Source organism: Balaenoptera physalus, assembly GCF_965194825.1.
Source record: "Balaenoptera physalus genome assembly, chromosome: 1".
Classification (NCBI taxonomy): domain Eukaryota; kingdom Metazoa; phylum Chordata; class Mammalia; order Artiodactyla; family Balaenopteridae; genus Balaenoptera; species Balaenoptera physalus.
In genome coordinates, this window is record NC_138882.1 from 2,768,769 (window position 1) to 2,794,386 (window position 25,618).

General features: G+C 63.7%; 1 protein-coding gene across 8 annotated transcripts in view; it reads left to right on the forward strand.

The window, feature by feature from the left end:
* KIF21B (kinesin family member 21B) overlaps positions 1 to 23,522 on the forward strand; it is a 43,958-nt gene extending 20,436 nt beyond the window's left edge. For 2 of the 8 annotated variants that reach the window (XR_014260664.1, XR_014260667.1), the window contains exons 12-36: positions 48 to 129; positions 454 to 553; positions 1,332 to 1,523; positions 3,208 to 3,407; positions 6,593 to 6,700; positions 7,151 to 7,219; positions 7,593 to 7,825; positions 7,979 to 8,126; positions 8,260 to 8,454; positions 8,541 to 8,642; positions 9,819 to 9,984; positions 10,165 to 10,216; positions 10,387 to 10,444; positions 11,162 to 11,367; positions 11,446 to 11,520; positions 13,096 to 13,209; positions 14,980 to 15,018; positions 16,716 to 16,852; positions 17,636 to 17,816; positions 17,936 to 18,100; positions 18,322 to 18,439; positions 19,067 to 19,237; positions 19,715 to 19,914; positions 20,308 to 20,546; positions 20,955 to 23,522. Coding sequence is in view for 3 of the 8 variants with exons in the window: in XM_082450209.1 (XP_082306335.1) it covers positions 48 to 129; positions 454 to 553; positions 1,332 to 1,523; positions 3,208 to 3,407; positions 6,593 to 6,700; positions 7,151 to 7,219; positions 7,593 to 7,825; positions 7,979 to 8,126; positions 8,260 to 8,454; positions 8,541 to 8,642; positions 9,819 to 9,984; positions 10,165 to 10,216; positions 10,387 to 10,444; positions 11,162 to 11,367; positions 11,446 to 11,520; positions 13,096 to 13,209; positions 14,980 to 15,018; positions 16,716 to 16,852; positions 17,636 to 17,816; positions 17,936 to 18,100; positions 18,322 to 18,439; positions 19,067 to 19,237; positions 19,715 to 19,914; positions 20,955 to 21,012 (3,169 nt within the window). In the remaining 5 variants the exon portion in view is untranslated. The remainder of the gene's footprint in view (positions 1 to 47; positions 130 to 453; positions 554 to 1,331; positions 1,524 to 3,207; positions 3,408 to 6,592; positions 6,701 to 7,150; positions 7,220 to 7,592; positions 7,826 to 7,978; positions 8,127 to 8,259; positions 8,455 to 8,540; positions 8,643 to 9,818; positions 9,985 to 10,164; positions 10,217 to 10,386; positions 10,445 to 11,161; positions 11,368 to 11,445; positions 11,521 to 13,095; positions 13,210 to 14,979; positions 15,019 to 16,715; positions 16,853 to 17,635; positions 17,817 to 17,935; positions 18,101 to 18,321; positions 18,440 to 19,066; positions 19,238 to 19,714; positions 19,915 to 20,307; positions 20,547 to 20,954) is intronic. The other 6 variants (XR_014260666.1, XR_014260668.1, XM_082450209.1 and 3 more) reach the window with 4 other exon arrangements.
* The last annotated feature ends 2,096 nt before the right edge of the window (positions 23,523 to 25,618 follow it).

Here is a 25,618-nt window from a genome sequence, read left to right on the forward strand (position 1 = left end):
GAAGGCAGGTTAGTCCCCTAACCGGTCCACCCTTCACTCCTGGGCAGCCCAGAGAAGGAAGCCTTCAAAAAGAGGGCAAAACTCCAACAGGAGAACAGCGAGGAGACGGATGACAATGAGGCCGAGGAGGTGAGGGTGCCCCGCCCACCTGGGGCTACCCCCATGTCCCTGCCGGGGTGAGGGTCCCCGTGACGTCCTGGTGCCGGGGAGGGGCTGGGGTCAGCCTGCAGCTGATCCTTATGCCTCCGGGTAGCTGACTGGTCGCCATGGTGATGTGCATCCTTCAGCCCCTCCTCCCAGGTGGGTGATGGGGGCGGGAGGCTTCTACAGAGGGGCTCTGCCCAGGCTTTGGGAGGAGTGGGTGGGACTCTCCCAGGAGGGGGGGTGAGCCGAGGTCCCCCCAGCACCGTGACCCACCCACTCCCCACCCTCCTGACGGTGCCTGGTGACCAGGAGGACGAGGAGCCGGAGGAGAGCGGCTGTGAGGAGGAGGACGAGGACTCGGGCAGCGAGGAGAGCCTGGCGGACTCGGACTCCGACCCCGAGGAGAAGGGTGCGTGCTCCGGGGCGGGGTGCCCGGCGCGGGGGTCCTCCTGGGTGGGGTGCCCGGCGCGGGGCTGCTCCTGGGTGGGGTGCCCGGGGCGGGGTGTCCGGGGCGGGGCTGCCTGCCACGCAGGCCCAGAGAAACTGCTCGGGGCAGTGGGTGTCCCTGCTGAGCTCAGGCGTGAAACCAGTAGTAGCAGAAACAACAGGGAGGCGATGGCAGCAGCAAACGCTCACTGAGCACCCACTGGTGCCGGGCACTGAGGTGAGCTCTGCCCATCACGTGCCTGGCCTCTGCATCCTCACAACCACCCTGGACGGAGGTGTTAGGACTCCTCCCAAGCTCACGAGGGTTGGTGGCCTGCCCCAGTGTGGGAGATGCAGAGCTGGGCCTTGGACCTAGGTCTGGCTGGTCTGAAGCCCACTCCTCTAAACGGGACGTGTGTCCCTCAGCTCTGCTCTGACCCAGAGTCCTGCTGGCTGCTCTGGGTCCTCTCCCTCCTCCAGCCCTGCTGGCTCCCAGGTCGTCCACGGTGAGTGGGCATCAGCCTCTGGGGCACAGCAGGGGTGGGTGGGACACCTGGTCCCCCCCCCGCCAGCTCCCTGGCCCAGGCCTGCACTTCCCGGGCAGCTCTTTAAGGGTGTTGCCACCTGGCAGCACCTTCCCACCATGGGATGTGTCACTTCCTCTCGCCACTGGTCACTGAGTGGTCACGGCTGGCTAGGGGAAGGCCCGTCCCCTCCACCACACCCCTGGCCCCCGGTCCAGCCTGTCTCTGCCCCCACAGAGGTGAACTACCAGGCTGACCTGGCCGACCTGACATGCGAGATCGAAATCAAGCAGAAGCTGATTGACGAGCTGGAGAACAGCCAGCGGCGGCTCCAGACGCTCAAGCACCAGTACGAGGAGAAGCTGATCCTGCTGCAGAACAAGATCCGGGACACGCAGCTGGAGCGGGACCGCGTGCTGCAGAATCTCAGTGAGGCCCCGCCCCATGAAGCCCCGCCCCCACGAAGCCCCGCCCCATACCCACCACACACCCCCTCCCCGGGCCCCTCCCCGTCAGAAGGGCACCACTGGGTCACTTGGGCCTCTGGGCGGGGCATTCTGACCTTGGACTGTGCACTTAGACCCATAGAAAGTTCTTGTGTCCAACTCCGGTCCCTTTGCTACGTTCTCAGTTTATCATTTCTATTATTTTTACCATCGCCTGAAGTATTAGAATCCTGTCTCCAGGCCCATGAAGGTGAAATCCCCCAGCCTTTCATCCTGAATTTGCTCCTTGGGTGTTTCCTTTGATCGCATTTACAAGTCTGCTTCTCACAATGTATCTTCCTTACATGGCTCTCAGCCCCTTCATCCCATGACTCACTCACTCATCCACTCATTTGTTCACTTACTCAGCAAACATGCATTGAGTGTGTCTTGCAGAGCGGTCCTTGTTCTAGATGCTAGAGTTTTGTAGCGCACATTCTAGTGGGGAGAGACAGATGTAAATAAGATAAGTGGCAGATCCTATAGCATGTCAGGGGGTGATAAGTGTCGTGGAAGAATGCAGCAGGGAAGGGGGCAAGGTGTGCTGGGGAGGGGGTGGGTGTGTTGAGAAGGATGGTCGTGGGAGACTTTGCTGAGAAGCTGGCATCTGAGCAAAGACTTGAAGGAGGTGAGATAGTGCTGGAGAGAATGGGTGAGGGGAAGAGCATTGCAGGCAGAGGGAACAGAAGATACCAAGGCCCCGAGGCAGACGTGCACCGGGCGTGTTGGTGGCATGACGAGGGCCCCGATGGCTGGAGCACGGTGAGAGGGGACACTAGCAGTCAAGGAGATCAGAGGAGAAATGTCGGACCAGGTGTGACAGTCATTTTAGGATTTTTGTCTTATTCTCTGAGGGACATGGGAAGTGTGGGGTTTTAAGGGGTGTGATGTAAATTTTGAAAGCATTCTGGCACGATCGCTTTGGCTGCTGTACAGGGAAGCAAAAGTGGAAGCTTGAGACCAGTTAGGAAACTCTTATAAAGGTCCTGGTGAGAGATGGTTTGGACAGGAGGAAGTGAGAAGTGGTCATATTCTGGATCCATTTTGAAGATGGAAATGAAAGGCTTTGTTGATTGGTTGGTGGGGGATTAAGAGACGGGAGCCAAAGATGCCTCCAGGGAGGGAGCTTCTGGAAGGACGTGGTGAGATACTGAGATGGGGAAGACTGCTGGGTGAGGGGGTGGAGGGTGAGGAGGTGGGCTTGCACCTGCTAGTTTGCCATGTCTGTTAGACGTTGGCAGTTCAGGTAGGAAAGGTTAAAGGTGGAGAACCAGGTCGCTCCTTCTCCCCGAGCCCACTCACTCTATCTTCTCTTGCTAACTTTTCCCCTTCCCACTGGTCCCGGCCCTTTCCTCCAATCACGGGTCAGAACCGAGCCAGCGGGAGTGGTCCTCAGGCCCCTCATGGCAAGCTGACGAGCAGGGGCTCAGAGATCTCTGGATGAAATCACCCCTTCGAGGTCCCTAGAATGCCCTTGGGCGTCTCCTAGTCCGAGCCCCTCCTTGTTCACACGAAGGAACGGGTGGAGGAGGGTGTGACTCGCCCACGTCACGCCCCGACACTGGAGCCCAGGCTGCCCGGGCACTGGGGCCCAGGGACCTGCGCAGACCCTGCCCCGCTGCACGCAGGTACCATGGAGTGCTACACGGAGGAGAAGGCCAACAAGATCAAGGCGGACTATGAGAAGAGGCTGCGGGAGATGAACCGGGACCTGCAGAAGCTGCAGGCCGCGCAGAAGGAGCACGCGCGGCTGCTCAAGAACCAGTCTCGCTACGAGAGGGAGCTCAAGAAGCTGCAGGCCGAGGTGGCCGAGATGAAGAAGGCTAAGGTGGGGGCCGGGGCATGGGCGTGGGCGGGGCGTGGGCGTGGCCAAGGTGGGAGCGGGGGCGGGGCCGAGATGAAGAAGGCCTAGGTAGGGGCGGGGTTGGGTGACGCCAAATTGGGGGCGGGGCCGAGGTGAAGGCGGCAAAAGGGGGCTGGGGGACAGGGGTGTAGTTTCAGACCCACTTACCGTGTTAAAAATAATCATCGCTGTCAGCGTGGCTGCTTGTCTTGACACACGACATTGCCTGTTTCAACCCCATCCTGGTCCTGGACCCGGTCCTCTTAGTGCGTTGTCCAGGGTTAAAACACTTTTCCCCGTGGAGGGGCAGGAGAGGGTCCCCAGGGGCCCCGCCCCACCATCGTGGCCTCCAGTCCACACGCAGTGCACGTGAGGCCTCCCACCTGTGCCACGTTTGCCTATACTCATGATAATAATAATTACGTAGTGACGATTGGATGTGGCTCTCCGCCAGTCCTCCAACACCACAACCGCATTTGGTCCTGAGGAGGAGCTGGAGAAAGCAGCCCAGGTGTCACTGCCAATTCCTTGGAGAGTGACTCCCGCCTGCTGGGGCAGCGCTGGGATTCAGACTCATTTCTCTGCCGCCACCCTTTTCCAGTTGCCATCGTCGTCCAGGGCGCTCGAGCCTGGCTCCTGGCTCTTCTGCCTCCCCGTCCGGCTGGGTCCTCATTCCCGCCTGGGCCCGCAGATCCGTGCTGCCCTTATGTCCTCCGTCCCCTTGGCTGCCTGTTGCGCGTTCCTGCCCTGGCCCCAGCCCCCCGTGTACCCCAGCTCCCTGCAGCCCTGCGCCAGGCGCTGGGACAGGACCCCAGCGAGCCGCAGACGGCTGGCCGTGGGAACAGGTCCCACAGAGGGGAGCACCCGGTGCCATGGTAACTGCGTCCTCCCCGCCCGACTGGGCTGGCGCTGACCGGTGTGCAGCGGAGAGGGGTGATGCCGTGATGATGCAGACTCTGCCAGGTGGACCCTCAGCCATCGGGCTAGCCACCTCCCCTGGGCAGGCTCTGTCCCCAGCCACGCCTGGGCCACATCCAGGGCCCGTCAGCCTGTCCAGGGTGGAGAAGGGCCAGTCTCGCTCTGCTCAGACTGTCCGTCCTGCACTGGCCCCAGGGAGCCGGTTTGCCCCTGGACCTCCACCAGCAGATGCTGCCTCGGGCTGCAGGAGGAAGAGGGGGACTTGGGTCAGCGGGCGCCCTCTGGTGGTAGGAGGGAGGGACCAGGGCCTTGGTTGTCCCCATTCGGGGGCTGCACTGCACACTCTGCAGCTCCTGGAGCGTTCTGGGGGCTCTGCCTGCGTCCTAACTCTGTCTCCCTGGAGGCTCCCTGGCTAACACCTCTCGAGGCGGTCCTGGCTGGTGCCGGCCGGCCGTCATCTCAGCGGGAGGTGACCCTACTGTAGATCCCTATGAGGCAGGACCCTTCTATGGCTCTGAAGCCTGGAAAAATAATATAATAATGCCCAGGACGTGTGTGAAGGACAGAGGGTCCCTGCGTGTTCCCGGGTTTCAATCTCAGCTTGCTCAGCCCTTCAGCCGGGGGCCCCGCTCTGCCTGGCTAACTGTGCCCTTGTGAGCCTGGGAAGGAGGCTGAACAGGGCACTCTTGGGCTGTCCCAGGGTGCCCAGCAGGGGCCCAGGGTTTCTGTCAGAAGGACCGAGGGCAGCAGTCAAGGATTCTAACCAGTTGCCGTGAGAGCCAGTGCCCAAGACCCTCCCAGCGCAGTTCAGGGGCAGGCCCTGCGGTTTACAGAGGTGGCCTAAGGAGAGGAGACACTCAGAACAGTGCTGGCCTCAGGTGCTGTGCTGTCACATGCCTGGAATGTTCCCACCCGTTCTGAGACCACCACCCCTGTGATGACCTCCCTGGGACTCGGCCACACAGGCAGAGCTGGACAGATGGACCTTTGTCCAGAAGGACACGTTCCTCCCCAGGAAGGCTCTGGCCCCGGCTCCGTATGAGGGCCGCCGTCTCAGTGTGCATGCAGCTCCCTGTGGGCGGGGCTTGGGTCCGCTTCCAGCCCAGGCTTGGCTTCTCTTGTCAGCCCCAGCCCTTTGGAGGAGCATTTGTTCTGGACCCCAAAGGCCCGGCAGCAGGGAGCCCTCCTCCTCTCTGTAGCTTCCCCCCGACACAGCCTGCCTTCTGAGGGAGAAGCCAGCGCAGTCCTTCCAGCCTCCCTCCCGGGCCTTTTCCTCTCTTAACTGCCCTCAGGGCAGGCTGGTGACATTCCTGGGGTGTCTGAGGCCTCAGTGGCAGAGGAGGGACAGCCCACACTTGATTCTCGTGGCGCCGTCACATGGAAGGAGTCTGACCCCTGTGCACTTTGCACTCTGCGCTCTGGGGCCAGGGGGGTGGACGCTACGAGGGCCCAGCGCACGGCTCCCCATTGTGCCGGCTCACCTCTGGCCTCCCGGGTGATGCGCTCTGAGCCTCTGGCCGGCCCTCCGAGAGCTCTGCTCCAGGCTCTGTGTTTGGTCGCCAGCTCTGCTCTGACCTGCCCTGGTGCCATCCCCACGGCCGTGGTAAGAGCTGGATTTTGAAGCAAAGCGACCTGGGCCAGAAGTCTGGCCACCCATTACTGATTTTATGACTTTAAGTCATTTTGTCTCTCTGAGGCTCCTTTGTTATTTGTAAATTAGGAGTGATAACGCCTGTCGCGTGTGATTATCATGAGGATGGGGCTGGGCATATAGTGTGGGCTCAGTAAATGATGCTGGTTTTTATTGTCGTCACCGTGAGAACCTGGCCTGGGAACGCGCCCCGCCGGCAGCTCAGCTGCGGGTGGGAGAGAGAACGCTGCTTCATCCAGGCAGGACCCCTTGCCTCTAGCAGCTTAGGCTGGTCCCAGAGTGGCTGGCCACCGGCAGTGGCTCTGCGTGAGGACCACCAGGGGCTGTGAGCAGAGCACTGGGGGCCGTGGCTGGACCCTGCAGAGTGGTCTCACCTGCACGGCTGGGTCGGCAGTAAGGCCGCTCCTTTCGGTAGGTTGCCCAGGTGGTGGGACACCTTCACTCCTGTGGACAAGGTGGGGCCAGACCCCTTGAGGCACTGCCACCTGGTGGCTTCCACCCCTGCCTGGCATCCTCCGGGCCAGCCCCTCCACGCAGGCCTCGGGCCTCCCCTCAACCCCACCATCAGGCCCGGCCTCACCCCCGCCCCGCCCCGTCGCAGGTGGCCCTGATGAAGCAGATGCGGGAGGAGCAACAGCGGCGGCGGCTGGCGGAGACCAAGAGGAACCGGGAGATCGCTCAGCTCAAGAAGGAGCAGCGGCGGCAGGAGGTGAGGGCAGCCTCGAGGGTCCCTGGGCCCCCCGCCTCCCCGCGTGCCTGGCCGCCCCTCCTGACCACGCGGGCCTGAGCGGTGATGGTGGCGCTGGGAGGAGAGGCGCGGCCCTACGCGGGAGGGCAGGACGGCTGCGGGAGCCCAGCCCGGTCCTCGTGGGCTTCCGAGCCAGGCCTCGAGCCCACTGCCGGGTAGGACCCTGCCCAGGTCACCAGCAGCTTCCAGCCCTGTGGAGAGGCCTGGCGGGCCCGGCCCTCTGCTCCAGGCTCCTCGCCCACGGCGGGGAGAAGAGGCCGAGAGACGTGTCCTCGTGGAGAAAGGGACCCAAACGCTGGGTCCCCTTTACCAGCGAGTTTTGGCTGCACAAGGCGCTCACCTCCAGGGCCGGCCCGGGTGGAACGGGCTTAGGGCCCGAGTGTAGACCCCACCCTCTCCTCTCACCCACAGTTTCAGATCCGGGCTCTGGAGTCCCAGAAGCGGCAGCAGGAAATGGTCCTGAGGAGGAAAACCCAGGAGGTGAGCCCGGCCCCTCCCCCGTGGCCCCTGCCCTGCCCCCCTGTCCTGAGAGCAGCCCCCCTGTGGCCCCGGCTCCCCCTGACCATGTGCTGACTTGGGGTGGCCCCCGTGGGAGGGCCTCTCTCAGCTAGAGTGCTGAGGCTGGGGGTGGGCTGCAGGCTACGGTCCAGATGCCGTAGTGGTTAACTTTTAAAAAGGACGGGGAGCCTCTTTTGTGTCCATTTCACACTGGAGACCCATTGGACCTTTCTCAGTCCCAAACCCAGGCCAGGACGGAGCGGCCCTGTATTCTCCCAGCCCCGCGCCCCAACCTGGGCCTTTCCGTGGGCTGGGGGCACCCTGTCCACTGGGTCCCGCTCCTCTGGGCCCCCAGGTTTCTGCACTGAGGCGTCTGGCCAAGCCCATGTCTGAGCGGGTGGCGGGCCGCGTGGGACCGAAGCCACCCATGCTGGACTCGGGCACCGAGGTGTCGGCCAGCACCACCTCGTCCGAGGCCGAATCGGGAGCCCGCTCCGTCTCCAACATCGTGCGCCAGTGGGACCGCAAGATCAGCCACTTCTTGGGGAGCCACCCCGCGCCCACCATGTCTGGCGCCCGCCCTGCCAGGTGAGGCGGCCTGGGGCACCTGGCCGGTGCAGGCGGGGCCTGGGAGGGGCAAGCGCCGGGGTCCCCTCAGCCGTCGGCTCTGGGTCGGAGTCTCCACGCAGCTGCAGAGGCTGAGGGTGGTCCTTCCCCTGCCTCTTTGTCTCTGCCCCCCAGAAAGAAGTTCCAGAAGAAGGGGGCCAGCCAGAGCTTCAGTAAGGCCGCCAGGCTCAAGTGGCAGTCACTGGAGCGGAGGATCGTCGACATCGTCATGCAGAGGATGACCATCGTCAACCTGGAGGCTGACATGGAGCGGCTCATCAAGGTGGGCCCCCCCCCCACGCCCGGCTCTGTCCCCGCCGCCCTCCACCCCTCCTCTGTCCCCGCCGCCCTCCACCCCTCCTCCCTGTGGGCCGGCCGGGTGGGGCAGCAGCCTGAGGCCTCCTCCCTCCCCCCAGAAAAGGGAGGAGCTATCCCTCCTGCAGGAGGCGTTGAGGAGGAAGCGGGAGCGGCTGCAGGCCGAGAGCCCGGAGGAGGAGAGGGGGCTGCAGGAGCTGGCAGAGGAGATCGAGGTGCTGGCGGCCAACGTCGACTACATCAACGACAGCATCGGCGACTGCCAGGCCACCATTGTGCAGCTGGAGGAGACCAAGGTGCCCGCGGGGCGGGGGAGCGGGAGGGTGCCTAGGCCCGGGGGGAGGCAGCCCTGGTGACGCGGGCCCTCCGCCTCCCGGTCCAGGAGGAGCTGGACTCCACAGACACGTCGGTGGTCATCAGCTCCTGCTCCCTGGCCGAAGCCCGCCTCCTGCTGGATAACTTCCTCAAGGCGTCCATCGACAAGGTAGGCTGGGGCTCGCCTCCTGCCGGGCCCAGCGGGCAGGCACCCCCGTGACCAAAAACGGGGCCCGGCCGCCCGTCAGCGGCCCTCACAGGTGCGGGCAAGCACTAAGGCTGTAAAGCGGGGGACGGCTTGCTGCGCGCGCGGCTGTAACGAGATGATGGGGCCAGAGTCTTGGCGTGGCGCCTGGTACACAGCAGGGCCTCCGTCGGGGGCAACCCTAGCGTCTGGTGCGAGCCCATCCACAGCAGGGCCGGGCCTGAGCCCGCGGAGGTGGAGGGAGCCGCGTGTGTGTGTGTGTGTGTGTGTGTGTGTGTGTGTGTGTGTGTGTGTGTGCGCGCTCGCGTGCTTCCGGTGGGGCAACAGGACCGGACAGACATGCTCCGCCCAGAGGTGGGGTCAGGGGCCTCGTGCAGGAGTAGAAGTCATCCCTTGGCCTGTGGCGGTCCCCTGTCCCCTCTGCCCGACGGAGCGCTGGCCGTGGGGACTTCCTTCCCCAGGGTCTGTGCCTGCGGGGCAACTCGGGGAAGGGGCAGGGGTTTGGCCTCCTTGAACCCTCACCCGCCCCAGGGAGCTCTCTCAGCTCTGCTTGGCGACTCGGGAGCGTGTTCCTCTGCCGGGGCCGCCGTGACCAGCCCCGCGGCCGGGGGACCTAAACAGCAGACGTTTACTGCTCCCCGTCCTGGAGGCTGGGGGTCAGAGATCGAGGTGTTGGCGGGGCGGGTCCCTCTGAGTCTCTCTCCTGGGCCTGTAGACTCGGCGTCTCCCTTCCTGAGGTCCTCCCTCTGTGTGTGTCTGTGTCCTGATTTCCTCCTCTTATAAGGACACTGGTCATAGGGATGAGGGCCCCCTCTAGAGACTTCATTTTAACTTAATCATCTCCTGAAGACCCCATCTCCAAACACAGTCACGTTCTGAGCTCCTGGAGGTTACAGCATCTACATATGCGTTCTGGGGACACAATTCTGCCCATGACAGGGAGTGTGCCCCACAGCTTGGATGGGGGGGAGGTTAAGGGGGCTGGGGTGCATCGCAGGTCTGTGATGGGCACAGGCTGGGGCCTGGGAGCTAGCGGGGAGGTGTCTGGTTGGGAGCAGATTCTGGGAGGGCAGTGATGGAGGTCCCCACAGCCCCAGGCTGGGAGGGGTAACCCCAGGCCTCCTCGCTCCCCACCCTCAGGGGCTGCAGGTGGCCCAGAAAGAGGCCCAGATCCGGCTGCTGGAGGGACGGCTGAGGCAGACAGACATAGCGGTCCCCTCCCAGAACCACCTGCTGCTCGACGCCCTGCGCGAGAAGGCCGAGGCCCATCCGGAGCTGCAGGCCCTCATCCACAACGTGCAGCAGGGTACAGGGCGGGGGGCAGGCCTCGGGGCCCCCAGGGACCCCCAGGGCTCCCTGCCTCCCGCCTCAGAGACCCTCCCTCCCCCAGGCTCCCCGGAAGCCGCGGTCGGATCCCAGAGGGTGAGGGGCGGGAGGGCGGGTGAGGGGTCGGGGCCTCACCCCTCGGCTCCCTCGTCCCCGGCAGAGAACGGCTACGCCAGCACAGATGAGGAGGTGTCTGAGGTCTCGGAAGGGAGGTGAGTTTCCAGGTTGGGAGCGAGCATGTGCCTGGGGCTGGGTTGGGGGGTTGCCGGAGGGTCGAGGGCTCAGCCTGGGCTTGGGGGCTCTTTGGGACCCATGAACCTAAGCCCCGGGGAACCGGGACATCAGCTGTCGCCATCCTGACCCTCCTCTGCTTTTTCCTTAGCTTCTCCCAGTCGTTCACCATGAAAGGCTCCACCAGCCATGACGACTTCAAGTTCAAGGTGAGCCCCACCAGCAGGCGGCCGGGGGGCTCCCCGCAGCCTGGTCCCCACCTTCCTGGGGCTCTACCCCTACCCTCAGCCCCAACCCAGTATTGCCTCCAGCTGGGGATGCGGCGGCCAAGAAGGGTCTAACCTGGAAAGGGTCAGGGTGCCCAGATGTGTGACCCGTTACAGCCCATTCCTTTTGAAATGGGTGGAGTGACATCATCACAGCCCGGGGCCTCGCTTTCAGAACTCATCCTCTTCCCCACCAAGACTCTGCCTCCTGCTCTGGGTCAAAGACCAGCTAACCCTGGATGTCTAGTTACTGCACGCGGATTACTGACTCAGCAGGGGGGGAGTCTGTCTGACACTGAGGGAGCAATTACTAGACTAGACGGAGCCACGAAACAGGACTCACTAAAGAGAGAAGGGAAGACCCTGCAGACTGGGAGCAGTGACCTGTGCACAGCCTCTGAGTAACTGATTAGCGGTGAGCAGCAGAGGTCAGCCTGGCATTCTGTTTGCAAAGTCTAAAGAAGGGCAGCAGAGGCATTTCCTGTTGGTTTGGCTTCTCCAGAAGCCTCGGGAGACGTGTCTGGGTCGTGTCTGCCGGGGCCGTTCCATCGCCTCCTCTGCCTCAGGCCGGCGGCACGTCTCCCCGCTGGAACTCCCCCAGCTCCCCGTTCTGTGCCGTCGTGTTTGGTCAGTGGGTCCACCCAGCCCTTCCTGTCTCAGGGTGAGCCCAAGCTGTCCGCCCAGATGAAGGCCGTGTCTGCCGAGTGCCTGGGCCCCCCGCTGGACGTGTCCACCAAGAACATCACTAAGTCCCTGGCCTCCCTCGTGGAGATCAAAGAGGACGGAGTGGGCTTCTCCATCCGAGACCCCTACTACCGGGACAAGGTCTCTCGGACCATCAGCCTGCCCACCAGAGGGAGCACTTTGTAAGGAGGGAGCCGAGGGGTGGGGGGATGGGTGGGACCGGGAGGTGGGCCTGGGCCTCACTGGACCCTGCATTCCAGCCCCCGGCAGTCTCGAGGAGCGGAGACGTCCCCTCTGACCCGGAGGAAGTCATACGACCGAGGGCAGCCCATCAGGTGAGGACATGTTCTAGACCCTGGGGGCGGGAATCGCTGGGAGGCCCGCTGTAGACCGTCGTGTACACGTTCATCCGGCCCCGCTTGGCTCCCCGCACGGCCCCTTCCTCACTTTGTCAGCTGCGGCTCAGGAAACAATCTCTCCATAAGCACCTGAGCTGGTGGCCAAGGCCGCTGCTAAAAACTGCCGGCTGCCGTGAGCTCAGCGTGGGCGGATTTGCAGTGGCCTGGACTGGTCACGGGACCAGTGGGCTTCAGCCCCGTTCACGGCCAGGGGTCCTTGGAAGGCCTCAACCCCTTTCAAGGTCTTGTCCTGTGGGCGGAGTGTAGGTGAGTAAGGACAGTCCTGGGAGGGGATGCAGGACCAAGGACAGTCCCCAGCCGGCCAGCCACTCGTGGGGCCCCAAGGGCTTCTTCGGGTCTCCCGATGCCTCTCAGGGTCACCTTAATTTTCAGAGATGTTTGGTGGCCTCCCCAGGTCACACAGCGAAGTAGTAGAAGGGCAGGGGCTCAGGATGACCTCATGCACCTGCCTTGTCGGGAGGGGGACATGCTCCTGTCCCTCCCTCCGGTCCAGCCGCCCATGCCTGTGGCTGCAGATGGGCCTTTGATGGGAGGAGTTGCAAGGGCATCTGTGCACCCGGGGCCCCACAGACCGTCCCGCCCCCCGTGACGGAACACACTGAGTTGCAATTGGGGGGAATGTAGGCTGGACTCGTGATGACCCTCCAAAGGGAGGGAGGATGGGCTGAACCTGAGGACCACCTTCCAAAGAGCAGGGTCGTGGGTGCTGGAAGGGGTGGCGCCATGAGGCCTTGGACTCTTCCCTGGAGATCAGGTCACGCTGTTTGTGGCAGTTGTGTTGTCAAGTCACCGTGAACACGACTTAGCGAATCCTGAGCTGTTGTTCCCGGGAAATACAGGGCTGGGCTCCTGGGGGCCTCTGGTCCCAGCGTTTGCATCAACCCGTCATGTGAGTTTCTGTTTCAAGACACCTAATCCAATATGTACCGTTGACTCATTAACATTGAACTCAGGGCCAACAGCCCTAGAACTCACGCCTGAACGAAGCTCATCTAACACGTATTTTCTTTGTAAATCACGTCCCAGCTTCCTTGAGCTCAGGACACCAGGTGGCCCTGCAGCACCATCTTCGGGGCCATTTTAAACACTGAAATCACCAACCAAAAGCAGAAAAATATGAAAAGCATGACACTAAATAGACTGGAAAGGGCGCTGTGTACACTGTGAGGGAGGTAGGGCCACCTCTTCTGACCTCAGCTGGGAAGATGTGCGCTTGGGTCCTCATGCCTGCAAATGGCCAGGAAAGCCCTGGGGGTATTGTTTGGGGCTGACAGATAGGCTTTGATGAGCAGGTGAATTAATTCCCAAATGCGGAACCCACGGATCACGAGGACCAGCCCCCGGGGGCTAAGCAGGAGCTGGGCCGTAGGACCCCCTGCCCTGCAGGCCTTACGACCAGACGGAAGGTGGTGCAGGTGACCCCGCGTGTGCATGCCCGCGGGCAGAGGTGCGGTTACTGACGGATGCTGCTCTGTCCTGCTCACCTGCCAGGTCCACAGACGTGGGGTTCACGCCCCCCTCGTCCCCTCCCACTCGGCCCCGGAACGACCGAAACGTCTTCTCTCGTCTCACCAGTAACCAGAGCCAAGGGTCAGCGCTGGACAAGTAAGAGCCGGGCGCCGGGGGGCGGGGGGCGCAGAGGGGACAGGGAGGCTGTGGGCGGGTCCTCGCCGCAGGCAGGCGGGCAGCGGGGAGACCCTAGGCATGCTGTGCTGGCCCCTCTCCCGGCACCTCCGCCCTTTCTGTGCTGACCGTGGACCCCTCCCGTCCCCTGAGCATGTGGGGACCGCAGGAGAGGGCACGAAGGAAGCCACGGGGCCAGGCCCGGGCAGTCGGGCACCCCGAGGGCCTACCCAGAGCTGCCCCCGCCTCCTCTGCTGATTCTGATTCTTCTCTGGAGCCCCTTCCTTCAGCTTCCGTCACTCACACCCCCCGCCCCCGCTAATGCTCAGGCCACGCCCCAGCGCCCTTGTGAAGGGTCCCTGCAGAAGGAGACCCCGTTTCTGTCACATGGTGGGGTCAGCTCACCCCTACTGACCGCTCCCGCTGGACACTCACCTCACAGTGTGGTGGGCATCGCCCCCCAACGCCGCCCCAGGCTTGCACACACGGGATTCCGCTGGAGGTATATAAACCAGCCGTGAGGACTGCCTTCCCTGCTTTACAAAGAGGAGAGAGGCTCGGAGGCCCCGGGACACCTAGAAAGCAGTCGAGTTGGGCCCAAACCTGGGATCTCTGACTTGTGGGGCTCCGCGTTGGCGAAGGGGGAGGCCCCACCCTCCTGTGCTCCCCGCCGGGCCCCCCACACTGCTGGGCACCCCCGACACCCAACTTTCTGCAGCCCCCAGAGGGCTCCTCTCGGCTCTAATAGCTCCTTTGTCCTTTGGCGGAGCCCAGGCTACGAAGTGCTAGTCCTTGCCTACATCACCTCTCCTCACAGAGGCAGAACATTGCTCCTGCGCCAAACCTGCTGTGGCCCCCCTTGCGGGAGGACAGCAGCGAGCCCGGCCCACGCCAGCCAGGGGACCCCCATGCCAGCCAGGGGACCCCCATGCCATCCAGGGGACCCCAATGCCAGCCAGGGGACCCCCATGCCAGCCAGGGTGCCCCCCATGCCAGCCAGGGGCCCTTCACACCAGCCAGGGGCCCTTCACACCAGTCAGGGGCCCTTTACCCCAGCCAGGGTGCCCCCCATGCCAGCCAGGGGCCCTTCACACCAGCCAGGGGCCCTTTACCCCAGCCAGGGTGCCCCCCATGCCAGCCAGGGGACCCGCATGCCAGCCAGGGGCCCTTCACACCAGCCAGGGGCCTTCACACCAGCCAGGGTGCCCCCCACACCTTGACAGTCACAGGTCCCTCTCAGCAGCTCTGGGTGGGACCCTGGCATCCCAGCCCCGGGGGCTTCCAGACCCCGGTCCTGCCCGGTGGCCCAGGTGTCGGGCCCATGTGTGTGCAGAGCCAGCTCCCGGGCACCGTCCAGCGGCTCCTGGGGCCAGTGCTTGGGGTTCAGCAGGCCCCTGAAGCACTGCTGGGAGAGGCCTGCCCCTGGGAGGGGTGGGAGCAGGCACAGCGTCGTCGCTCAGGGGGCAGGGGGCCCCCAGCTGGTGCAGTGAGGCAGCCGGGATCCTGGGACCAGCAAGGCCCGTCTCCCCTCCGCCCCTCCCCGCCCCCATCCCCGCCCTGTTGTCCGAGGGGCGTCCCCAGCTCCCCGGCCTGCCCCACCTCCTCTCCGCTGCCCTCAGGCCCTCCCTCCTCTCCTCTCTCCGCTCCCCCTGCAGAGAATAACCACCCTCTGACCTCCCCACGCTGCTGCCGCCTCCGCTCCCTCGTGTGTGTCCCTCTCTCCCCCTAATCCAGCTAATTTTCTGCCCCCAGGTCTGATGACAGCGACTCCTCTTTGTCGGAGGTCCTGAGGTACACAGAATGGCTCGCTGCTCCCTCTCTGTCCCCCTTCCCCGCACCCTGGCCTCAGCATGCGGCCCCTCCTCTCCGTGGCTCCCCCAGACCCCCTCCGGCCCTTCTCACCCCTGGTTCCTCTCTCGTGGGTGCTTCGTGGCCTCTGACTGCGCCAGGCTGGAGCTGGGGGCTCGGGGGGGGCATGTGGCTGCTGGTGGCTTGTCACTGGGTGGGAGGGGCGGGCAGGGAGCCTGGGGGGCCGGACCCCTGGAGAGAGGCTGCTGGAGGGTCGTGCAGCTCAGGGTCGGGGGCTCCCTCACCGACCTTGGCTCTGCACGAGAAGTGGCCCTGCCCACGTCTCCTGGCCCGAAGACCAGGAGTACCAGGAGACCTCTCTCCCCTCAGCCAGCCCCGCGCACACGCACACGTGCGCACACGCACACACGTGCACACACACGCACACACACGCACACCCCTCTCCCTGCCCGTAACACGGAGCAAGTCCCAGGACCTGGTGGGCCTGAGCCCCGGCTGGGAAAGGGCCACCCTGGGCTGAGGGCTCCGCCTGCTCTTCCGGGGCGACCGCCACTCACTGTCCCTGCCCCCGGGGGTGACGCCTCTGTAACCGTCCCCTGGCTGCAAGGCTGCCAGCCACCCCCCCACCCCTGGCCCCTCCCATGGGCGGAGGGCTATCCTTTAACTCGGGGTCTTCCCACTGCTGTCTTGGGCTCCTTCCCCGGCTCCTGCCCCTGGGCCCAAGCCAGCGTCAGAAGCGGGGAGCTGGGGGGTGGGGCTCTTCGTGTGTCTGCGACACCGGGGACAGCTGGGCCTGTCCAACCGCCGTCCTTGGGGGTGCCGGTGGAGTCCGGGGGCTCTTGAGCAGCTGCGGGCAGGGCAGGACATTGGTGACGTCAGCCGCTCTCGGCCACAGGGGCGGCGCTGTCTTTGGAAAGAATAGGCCACGTTTCAGACGTGCACGTGACTTGGCCGGGGGCTCGTTCCCAAAGACCCTCAGTGGGAGAAAAATCCTCATCCTCAGGCCCTGCAGGAGGCTGGTGTGTAGCGAAGTCCTCAGGCCCGCCCAGGACAGGCCTCCTTCGTCTCTGAGTGTTTGTGGGGAGGAGGGGGCCATACCAGCTGCACGGAGCCTCACTCCCCACAGGGGCCTGCACATTCTTCCCACGGAGCTGAGCAGGGCTCCCCAGAGGGACTTAGCCCTTTGCAAATGGCAGTCACGGATCTGACCTCACTGGTCCAAGAGGGCCCAGGTGGGGGTGACGTGCACGCCTGCATGCGCGCGTCTCTGCATGGGCGTGGCGGCCTGGGTGCCCTCCCTCTCTGCACTCCTCGACCCTCCCTGTGGTCACCGAGGTGCCGGAGGAGCCCAGCCAGCTCTGGGGCCTCTGCCCTGCCCGGCTGGGACCTGGGGGCGTGTGTGTCTTGGGTTCTGGGTCAGGCAGGCGTCGGAGGGGACGCCCGCGTGTTCTGGCCCCCCGGCCGTGCCTGGCCGGGCTTGCTCCCCGGAAGTGCCCAGGATGGCGACTGAGAGGCTGCACCGCAGGCCCCCGTCTGCGCGGCTCTCGGACTTGGGGGGCTGTGGCTGGAGCCCCGGCCACAGCCCGAGTGCCCCTCCGCCCGTCCCTCACCCGGGCGCCTCGCTCAGCCTGGCCGCGGTCCCGGGCTGACGGGCGCCTCTCTCCCTCTCTCCCGGGAAGGGGCATCATCTCCCCGGTCGGAGGAGCCAAGGGCGCGCGGACGGCCCCGCTGCAGTGCGTCTCCATGGCCGAGGGCCACACCAAGCCCATCCTCTGCCTGGATGCCACGGATGAGCTGCTTTTCACAGGGTCCAAAGGTGGGCGGAACCCGGACCGGCCGGGTGGGGTCAGGGCCTCCCGCCCTCCCGCTCCCTCTGCCAGAGCGGGCTGCCCAGGAGACGGGATCACCGCCGCCAGGCTGAGGAGGTGGGGTCTCCTGCCGGGTCTCAGGGCTCCCCGCCCCGGGCCTCCCCTCCTAGCTGGCCCTGGGGTCTCCATCCAGTACCTCCTCCCAGACCTGCCTCCCGAACTCCAGGAAGCGTGCCAGGTGCCCTGCCTTTGCTCATCTCAGCCCCTCCCCGACCCCAGCACTTAGGGCTGCGCACTTCCTACGATTCCTTAGTCCCAACGACAGAAAACGTTACCTTCCGGCAGGAAGAGCAGCTGTGCAGGAGACAGCTAATAGAAAAACGAGAAATATGTATACACCTACCTGCGTGGCAGGAGGGAGAAGGTTGTGAATCTAGGCGAGGTTGATTGGTTCCAAGTTTTCCCCCTGAGACTTGTTTGCCATCGTTCGTTAATTTGGTCAGTGATTGGCAGGCGCGGGAGCTTTATTCTAGCCCCGGCACCCCGGCGATGCTCCGTGAACCTGGTGTTGGTGGGCGTTTGCCCAAGAAGCCCTGGTGGGAAGTGCCGGGCTCGTCCGTGCACCACGGGAGCAGGCGGGAACACGTGTTCGCCCCTGGACCCGGAGCCCGTCCCCTGGGCAACCCTGGACCACCTCCCCTGGCCTTGGCGGCCCCGGTGGCTGTGGGGACGGGAGTTCCCCGGGCCCCGGCCATAACGGCTGCGTCCCGCTCATGCCCACTTTCTCGCAGACCGCAGCTGTAAGATGTGGAACTTGGTGACAGGGCAGGAGATCGCAGCTCTGAAGGGCCACCCCAGCAACGTGGTCTCCATCAAGTACTGCAGCCTCTCTGGGCTCGTGTTCTCCGTGTCCACCTCCTACATCAAGGTGTGGGACATCCGAGACTCGGCCAAGTGCGTCCGGACCCTCACGTAAGTCGTCCCGCCCGGCTCGCACTGGTGGCGGGGCAGGAGCCAGGACCCAGCCCAGGAGGCCCGCGAGGGACAGCCCAGCCCTTACCCCTGACCCTGCCTCTCTCCCTCACGGGCAGGTCCTCAGGCCAGGTGGTCTCAGGGGACGCCTGTGCGGCTGCCTCCACCCGCACCATCACCAGCGCTCAGGGAGAGCACCAGATCAACCAGATCGCCCTCAGCCCCTCGGGCAGCATGCTGTATGCCGCCTCGGGCAACGCCGTCCGCATCTGGGAGCTCAGCAGGTCGGGGAGGGGCCCGGGCAGGGCCGGGGACCCCCGGGGCAGTGGGACCTCGGCCGCTCCTCCGAGCCCCAGGTTGCAGGTGGCTTGTGCCTGCGTCTCGATCTTGCTCTGAGGGGGGAGAGTCACCTGGCCGACGTGTTCACCCCAGGGTGGACCCCCAACCCCACCCCAGGGTACCCCAGATCCACCCCCCCCGACACTGGGCCTCTCCTCCCCTACAGGCTCCAGCCCGTCGGCAAGCTGACTGGCCACATTGGCCCCGTGATGTGCCTGACGGTCGCCCAGACCGCCAGCCAGCACGACCTGGTAGTGACCGGCTCCAAGGACCACTACGTTAAGGTACAGAGAAGCCCTCGACCTTGACCTTGAGGCCGGGCTTGGGGGCGGCTCTGTGCTCCTCCTGCTCTCCTTGCCTCGGCCCTCTCCCCTCTCCCTCCACTGCCTTGGGACTCATGGAAAATAATGAGACCCCTAGGGGATTTATGCTGAAAAATCACCCCCAAGGAGTCAGGTCTGTGCAGAAGGTCAAGATTGCAGCATGATTTTGTACATGCTGAAAAATCAGAAAGAACCTAAATGTCTACGGGTAGAATAACAGTCAGGTAAATTAGGGAAAACCCACAGGACAGGAAGCAGTGCAACTGATTACACGATAAATATGAAAAAAACCCACAAAGAGCACAAGTCAGCACTGATGCTGTTTGCTCCCTGGTCGTGTCATTGCAAACATAGGTACAAGGTCGGAAACTGGGATGCAGTGGATAAAAAGGGAAAGAGGGTGGTGGGGTTATGATGAATGTTTTTATTTAAAGTACAAGTAGTGTTATATTTATTTATTAAAAAGTTTTAAAATTTTAATAGGAGGCTCACACCCCAAACCCACCTTGAGTCAGCCTCCCTGCCCCCAGTTCCTGTCCCCCGGGAAGCCCATCTCCACCCGGCCTCCCTCCCGCCCCTCCTCCGCAGATGTTTGAGCTGGGTGAGTGTGTGACGGGCACCGTCGGCCCCACCCACAACTTCGAGCCCCCGCACTACGATGGCATCGAGTGTCTGGCCATCCAGGGGGACGTCCTGTTCAGTGGCTCCCGGGATAATGGCATCAAGAAGTGGGACCTGGAGCAGCAGGAGCTCATGCAGGTGCAGTGGGGGCGGGAGGGCTGGGCTGCGGAGAGGCGGTCCCCCGGGCAGGGCTTGGGGACCCTGTGTCCTGGGCCAGAGCCCCCCAGGCCTGCCGGTTCTGCAGCCTCTTCCCCACCTGTGTTTACCCCGCCGGCGGGCACCCTCTTCCCCCCAGTGCCCCCTCCCCGGCCAGCACCCTCTTCCCCCCTGTGCCCCCCCGCCAACCAGCACCCTCTTCCCCCCAGTGCCCCCTGCCGGCCGGCACCCTCTTCTGCCTCCACCATCTGCCTTCAGGCAGCAGCTCTCAGGAAGGGTCTGCTCTCGGCCCCGGTCTGACCAGTCGCCCCATTCCCTTCCGACCCCTCTGAGGGCTAAAGGGCTCTCTATCGGTGCAGGGCCTCAGGGCCGAGCATGGGAGCAGGAATGAAGGACTCACCTCTGGAGCCTGGGGCAGGGTCCCCCACTTCCCGCCCTCACGGCTCGCTCCTCCCGCAGCAAATCCCCACGGCGCACAAGGACTGGGTGTGCGCCCTGGCCTTCGTCCCGGGCCGCCCCATGCTGCTGAGTGCCTGCCGTGCAGGCGTCATCAAGGTCTGGAACGTGGACAACTTCACGCCCATTGGCGAGATCAAGGGCCACGACAGCCCCATCAACGCCGTCTGCACCAACGCCAAGCACATCTTCACCGCCTCCAGGTGGGTGCCGGGCAGAGAGCTCTGCTCCCGCTCCCCACCCTCCCCCGGGCGCTGTCCCCGCGGGCCGGGTCATGGAGCAGACCCCACGGCGCCCCTGGCCTGAGCCCGCCTTTGCGGAGTGCCCGCGGGGGATGCTGGGCCCCAGGCTGGGACCACCCCCCGTCTCCCAGCCCTCCCTGCCTCTGACACAGCAGCCTTGACCCCTGTGCAGGTATCCCAGACCACAGAGCAGCCCACCTCCCTCAGCCCCAGCTCTGGTCCCATCCAGGGACGCCCAGGCCCTCTGTCCCAGGGGCAGCTGCTCAGACGGCCTCTTCTTTTTCCTTCTTGTTCCGACCACGCTCCTTCTCTCCGCCTCCCCCTTCCCGCCTCCTCCTGCCTCTCCGCCCACAGTGACTGCCGGGTAAAGTTGTGGAATTACGTCCCTGGACTCACCCCCTGCCTTCCTCGCCGAGTCCTGGCCATAAAGGGCCGAGCCACCACCCTGCCCTGACCTCCGCGCCCCCTCCGCTCTCCTCTCCCCCTCCCCCTCCTCTCTCCCCCCCCATCCTCCCTGCTCCCATCTCCTCTCTCATCCTCCCCCTCTTTCCTTTCCCCTCTTTCTCCACTTCGATCTGAGCTGCTTCTTAACGGTACGACATTATTTTACTCCTCTTCCCTTCTCTCCCCCCATATCCTGCCTGCCCCGAGATTGCCCCGCCTGCCCCTCTTCTTTCCGAGCATGGACGGGGGACAGACCCCCAGGAGAGGGGTGCCAGGTGGCAGAGAGCAGAGGGGGAGCATTCAGGCCTGGACAAGACAAAACAAAATAGCAACAACGGAGAGAACCTGTGCTAAGAATCCTGTGGGGCCTTGGTGACCACAGGCCCCTCCCTCTGCCCAGCATCCCTCCACCCCTGCAGCCGCCCTCGGCCTAAACAACGCTTGCCCCTGGGCCCCAGCCCCGCCTGGCACGTTGGGGAATCTGGCCCATGCTTCATTCGGGGGTGGCCAGCCGTGCCCTCTTCAGGAATTGACCAGGCCTCTCTTGCTCCGCCCAGTGACCTGACAGTGAAGTTCTGGAGTGCCCGGCGCCTGGTACCCAGCGGCCCCCACTAGGAGTGAGCTCAGAGGACAGCCTGACCCTTGGCCCAGCAGCCAGGATGCACAGAGGGGAAGCTGGGGCCCACCGGGGCGGCGCCCGGGGGACAGAGGCTGTGGCCCTCCTGCCCGCCTTCCTCTCCCTGACCTTCCCACGGGATACTGCCCCCTCCCTCCCCCGCCTCCTGGGGACAGGGAGGTCCGGGAGTTAATTAAGCTGTGAAGCTGCGTTTCCCCTCATTTCTCTCCCTGCAGCCTGCCCCCCCCGAACCTGTCCCCGTGTTCCCTTGCCGAGCTGGCCACGCCCTTCCTCCAGCCTTGGCCCGGGGGGGTCTGTCCAGGAGATGGGGCAGCCCTCGCCGTGCCCCTCCGGCCAGCAGGCCTCCCCTACGTCCTCTGGCCCAGCCACCGCACCTGCCTCTGAGCCCAGAAAGATAGCCCTCAGGTAACCATGGAAACCAGGTGTAGGCAGCTGGCCCTGCAGCTGACCTTAGCCCCCCGGCCACCAGTGGCCACTCCCCGTGGACCCCAGCAATTCCTTGGGTCCCTTTCTGACGGGGCCACGGTGGAGCTGCTAGAAAGATTCCTTTGGGGAGATGGTCAGCGTACTTCAGTTATTTAATTTATTTTTTATTTTTATTTTTGCTGTTGCCTCCTGGAAACTGACTTGAAGTTTCTTCCCACAAGCTTGTTCCTTCAGCTCTTAGGGGCCAGGAGTCCCAGAGGGGATCCGCTCCCCGCCCTCCAGGGCCGCCCCCCCATTTGCTTTGCGGAGGAGGGCGGCGCCCCTTTGACTCTGCAGCCTGGGCCCGTCCCCGACCTCACCCGGGGGCCGCTCTAGTGCCCCCGCCTCCGGCCACTTGGCGCGTCAGTGCCTTCCTACGCCGGGGCCTGGCACCCGCCCCGGGCAGCCTTACACCAGCCATGCCCGCAGAGCCACATGTGTCTTCTCACCCGCGGGGTCTCCTGCCCACTGTCCCCACTCCCAGAGCCCCAAGTGGGCCATGTAGGAAGCAGCTCGGAAGACTGTCCACCATGAAGGGGCTTGGACGGCACGCCCGGCCTGGCCCCTCCCCAGTCCCCCTGCATCTCACCCCGGCCAGGCGGAGCCCCCGGCGTCTTTCCCTGGTTATTCAGGAGACTTGCGTTCAAGCCTTAACTGGCACGGGCCAGGGTCTCTCCCTGTAGGGCCAGCGGTGAGGATGGACTCCACTGAGTTTCTCCTTTCCTTGGGGCCGTGGACTCCCCGCTCCCGGGATGTTGTTAAATCCGCATTCTGTTTCTTTTTCTTTTTCTTTTTACACTTTCTCTGACACTTAACTGGTCTTGTGCTTCCTGGCCTCACGCAGTCTGAGGGCCGGGAGCCCCAGCTCTGTTCAGAGGACGCAGTGACTTTTGGATCTTCCGGAGGGGGCCCTGTGCTCTCCCCTCGGTGCCCCTCCCCACGTGGCCAGGGCCGAACTCGCCCTGTCCCCACTGCTCCGAGCTGCCCCCCAGCTCAGGAAGCCGTCCTGCTGTGAGGGCCCCCTGCTGGACTTGGGGTCGACATCGGGGGAGCAGACGTGCAGCAGGGACACGCCCAGAGCCGGGACAGTGTCTTCAGGACTGGAAGTCCCTCCTGCTGGGCCATCCCAGGGGTGCCGGGAGCCCCCTCCGCCGCTCAGAAGTGGGTACAATTCTCTTCTCGGGCCCCAGCCCTCCCCCCACCTCAACAGAAAGCTTCAACCTTGCCTCCTGTAAGAAAGAATCTGCATGACTGTTTACAAACTGTGGAAACACAAAAGACTGGAGGCCTCAGCCTGGGGCCACTGGGCAGCGGCTGCAGGCCTGTCCTTGCACGAGATGGGCCCTTTGGCCCGCGAGAGGTGTTCAGCGTCCCTGCCCGTTTTCTGCTGTTTCTTCTGGGTCAGCTACCTCACGGCAGGCTGGCTCTGCTGTCCTGGCGGGAAGCACTGACTCTGAACTTGAGGTCTCGGGAGCCTTTCCCAGCTGTGCTCCAGAGCACTGAAGTCTGCCCGCTCCTTCGGGGATGGGTTGGGTACATGGTTGGGGGGCCCCCAGCGCCCTTCGATGCACAAGCATCCTCAATGCAGAAGCACAAAATGGTTGTGATTTGAGCACAAGGCAGGACTGGTGGCAGGCGGCCTGGGCAAACCCGGCCAGGAGGCTCTGCCCATGGGGAGACCGAGGACGCCCACTTCAGGGGCTGCCCTCGCTCTGACAGGGCTCGGCCCGCAGCCTGTCCTAATTCCGGGACTCATTCTACTACTTCTGCCCTGCTGTGCCCACCCGAAGGCTTGAGGCTGGCCCTGCAGGCAGGCCACATTGGAGGGCTGGGGGCCCCGGAGTGGCACCCTTTTTCCCCGACATCCCGAAATGTTGAATGCTCGATCCCAGGTCCATCCCAGCCCCACTGAGCCTATCGGGCCTGGACCCATGTCCTGTTCCGGGGCTGAGCCCCGGGAAAGCTCTCCAAGCTGGCTGGCAAGCTCCCCTGACGGGACCATCTTCCGGCCACTGCCCATGGCCTTCTCCGGCCACTGCCCATGGCCTTCTCAGCGCGGTCCTGGGCCAGGCCTCTGCTCTCAGCATTGACCAAGCCAGGGTTTGCCTCCATCTGCAGGGCTGGCTCCTCCGAGGCAGCTGGAGTTGAGTCTGGAGCTTGCCAAGGAGAGAGAAAGGCTGAGACAGGCCAGCACGCCCAAGCCTTTGAGGCGGTCAGGGTGCCGCCTTCCACCCCTTGGGGGGCCATCTGTGGGTCCAGGCATGGTCCGGCCCTGCTGCCCGCCAGGGGCCGGGTGGCTTGGGCGGAGGGAGTTTAAAGCACAAACCACCAGAGGGAGGACTGTCACCAGGACCTGCTCATGCCACCCGGTGTGGCGGCGACGCTGGCAGGGCTGCTGTACGGTCGGGGATTCCTGGCCTCTCCCACCGTTGCGGGCCTGGCTCCCGGGCACCCTCTGGAGCGGTCTGGGCTGGGTGCGGGCACACCCCCCGGTCGCTCATCCCCACGTCGCCCGGTGTGCTCAGCACCGCGTTGTGTGGCCAGGGCCTGCCCTGCCAGAGCGCTGAGCTCCTTCCCACCAAGTGGCCCAAACCCAGCGCATCTGTCCCTTTGCACCCCAAGCAGCCAGGGCTTGGCTGCTGCCCCCCACGGTCCCTCCTCTTTTGGCTCCCAAACCCTTCCCAACCCTCTGATGTGCAAAGATAGAGTTGACAGGGAAAGTTCTGGTTCTTCTAAGGCATCTTTGTTCTACTCCCCCTTCCCCAGTGCTCAGAGGAGCTCCCAGCTGCACCACACCGCAGTCCAGCCCTTTGAACTCCTGTCCCGAGGGCCTTGCAGGGAAGCAGGGACAGTTCCGGGAAGAGCCGAGGGTCAGAGAAGACCCCTGCCGTGAAGCCCTGCCCTGCCCACCAGCTCTTTTCTAGCTATCCCCTGCCCGGGCGCAGGGTTGCATTTGGTTCAGCTCCTCCGCTGGGTGGTAGCACAGGTGTATATATGTTTTGTACGTCCGCCAATGACTGTACATAGTGTATGAAAGTTATTTAAGCCTCATGCTGTACATTTCCGTTCCCGGACCAGATGTGAGTGTTCTAAGGAGCTGTCATAAATAAAACGCGAATGACCCTTGTCTGTGGTGTGTGGTGTGACCCTGAGGGCTGTGGATGTTGGGCTGGTGGTCCTTCCCTGGGGTAGGGGCTGGTGGCGGACGGGGGCAGGCATCTGGGCCAGGCCCAGCATGAGGGTCAATACGCAGGCCGTGAGTTGGGAGCAGGCTTACTCACTGAGGGAGCCGAGTTCCCTCCAGCCTCCCTGTGTCCCCTCCTGGGGCAGGTGCGCAGCTGGAGGCAAGGGCACCAGTGTTTCCTGAGCGCCTGCTCCGTTCCAGACACTGTTCCAGGCGTCGTCCGTCGGGTTTTCACTACCTGTGTGACAGGCGGTGTTTGCATTTTCTGAAATGAGAAACATCTCAGAGGAAGCGGCTTGCTGGCATCTCAGCTGCTAAGGGCGGAGTCATGGCTGACACCCGTTCCTGCCACTCCATCGGGCGGGAGGCGCCGTGCAGGTTGCCCCCCAGATGCGGTTCCGTTCCTCCGTGGCTTAGGAGGAGGGGACAGAAACACAAACGGTCACACGTGCCAACGGCTCCACTGAAGGCGTGATGTTTGCTTCCAGATCACGGCTTCTCAGTCTTAAAAACTCATATTCCCTTTTCTTTTTCCCACTGCCTTAAAAATCCTTTGTGCTCTGCCTAGACGTCCCATTATTTTAAACATAAAAGCCCCATTTTTAACATAAAAACGTCTATGAGATGCCGAGCAACCCTGTAACGTGCTCTTCAGCCCGGAAGACACAGAGTTGTTACTGTAAAACGGAGCTGCTCTCATGCTTGTAACTCACTAGATCCTGTTCGTTACCACGGTTTTCCAGGCATCGGTGATGCTCATGTAACTTAAGATTGTACGCACTTCAGGGTCCATAGTGTCCCGACGCCCTGCACTAGCTCTGTGTGCAAATCTCTACTTTGTCAGGTTTAGCTCTAGCAAAGAAAACATTTTCATTACAGTCTTACTGAGATGTAATTCCCATACCATAAAATTTACCCTCTTTTGCTGGGGTGGG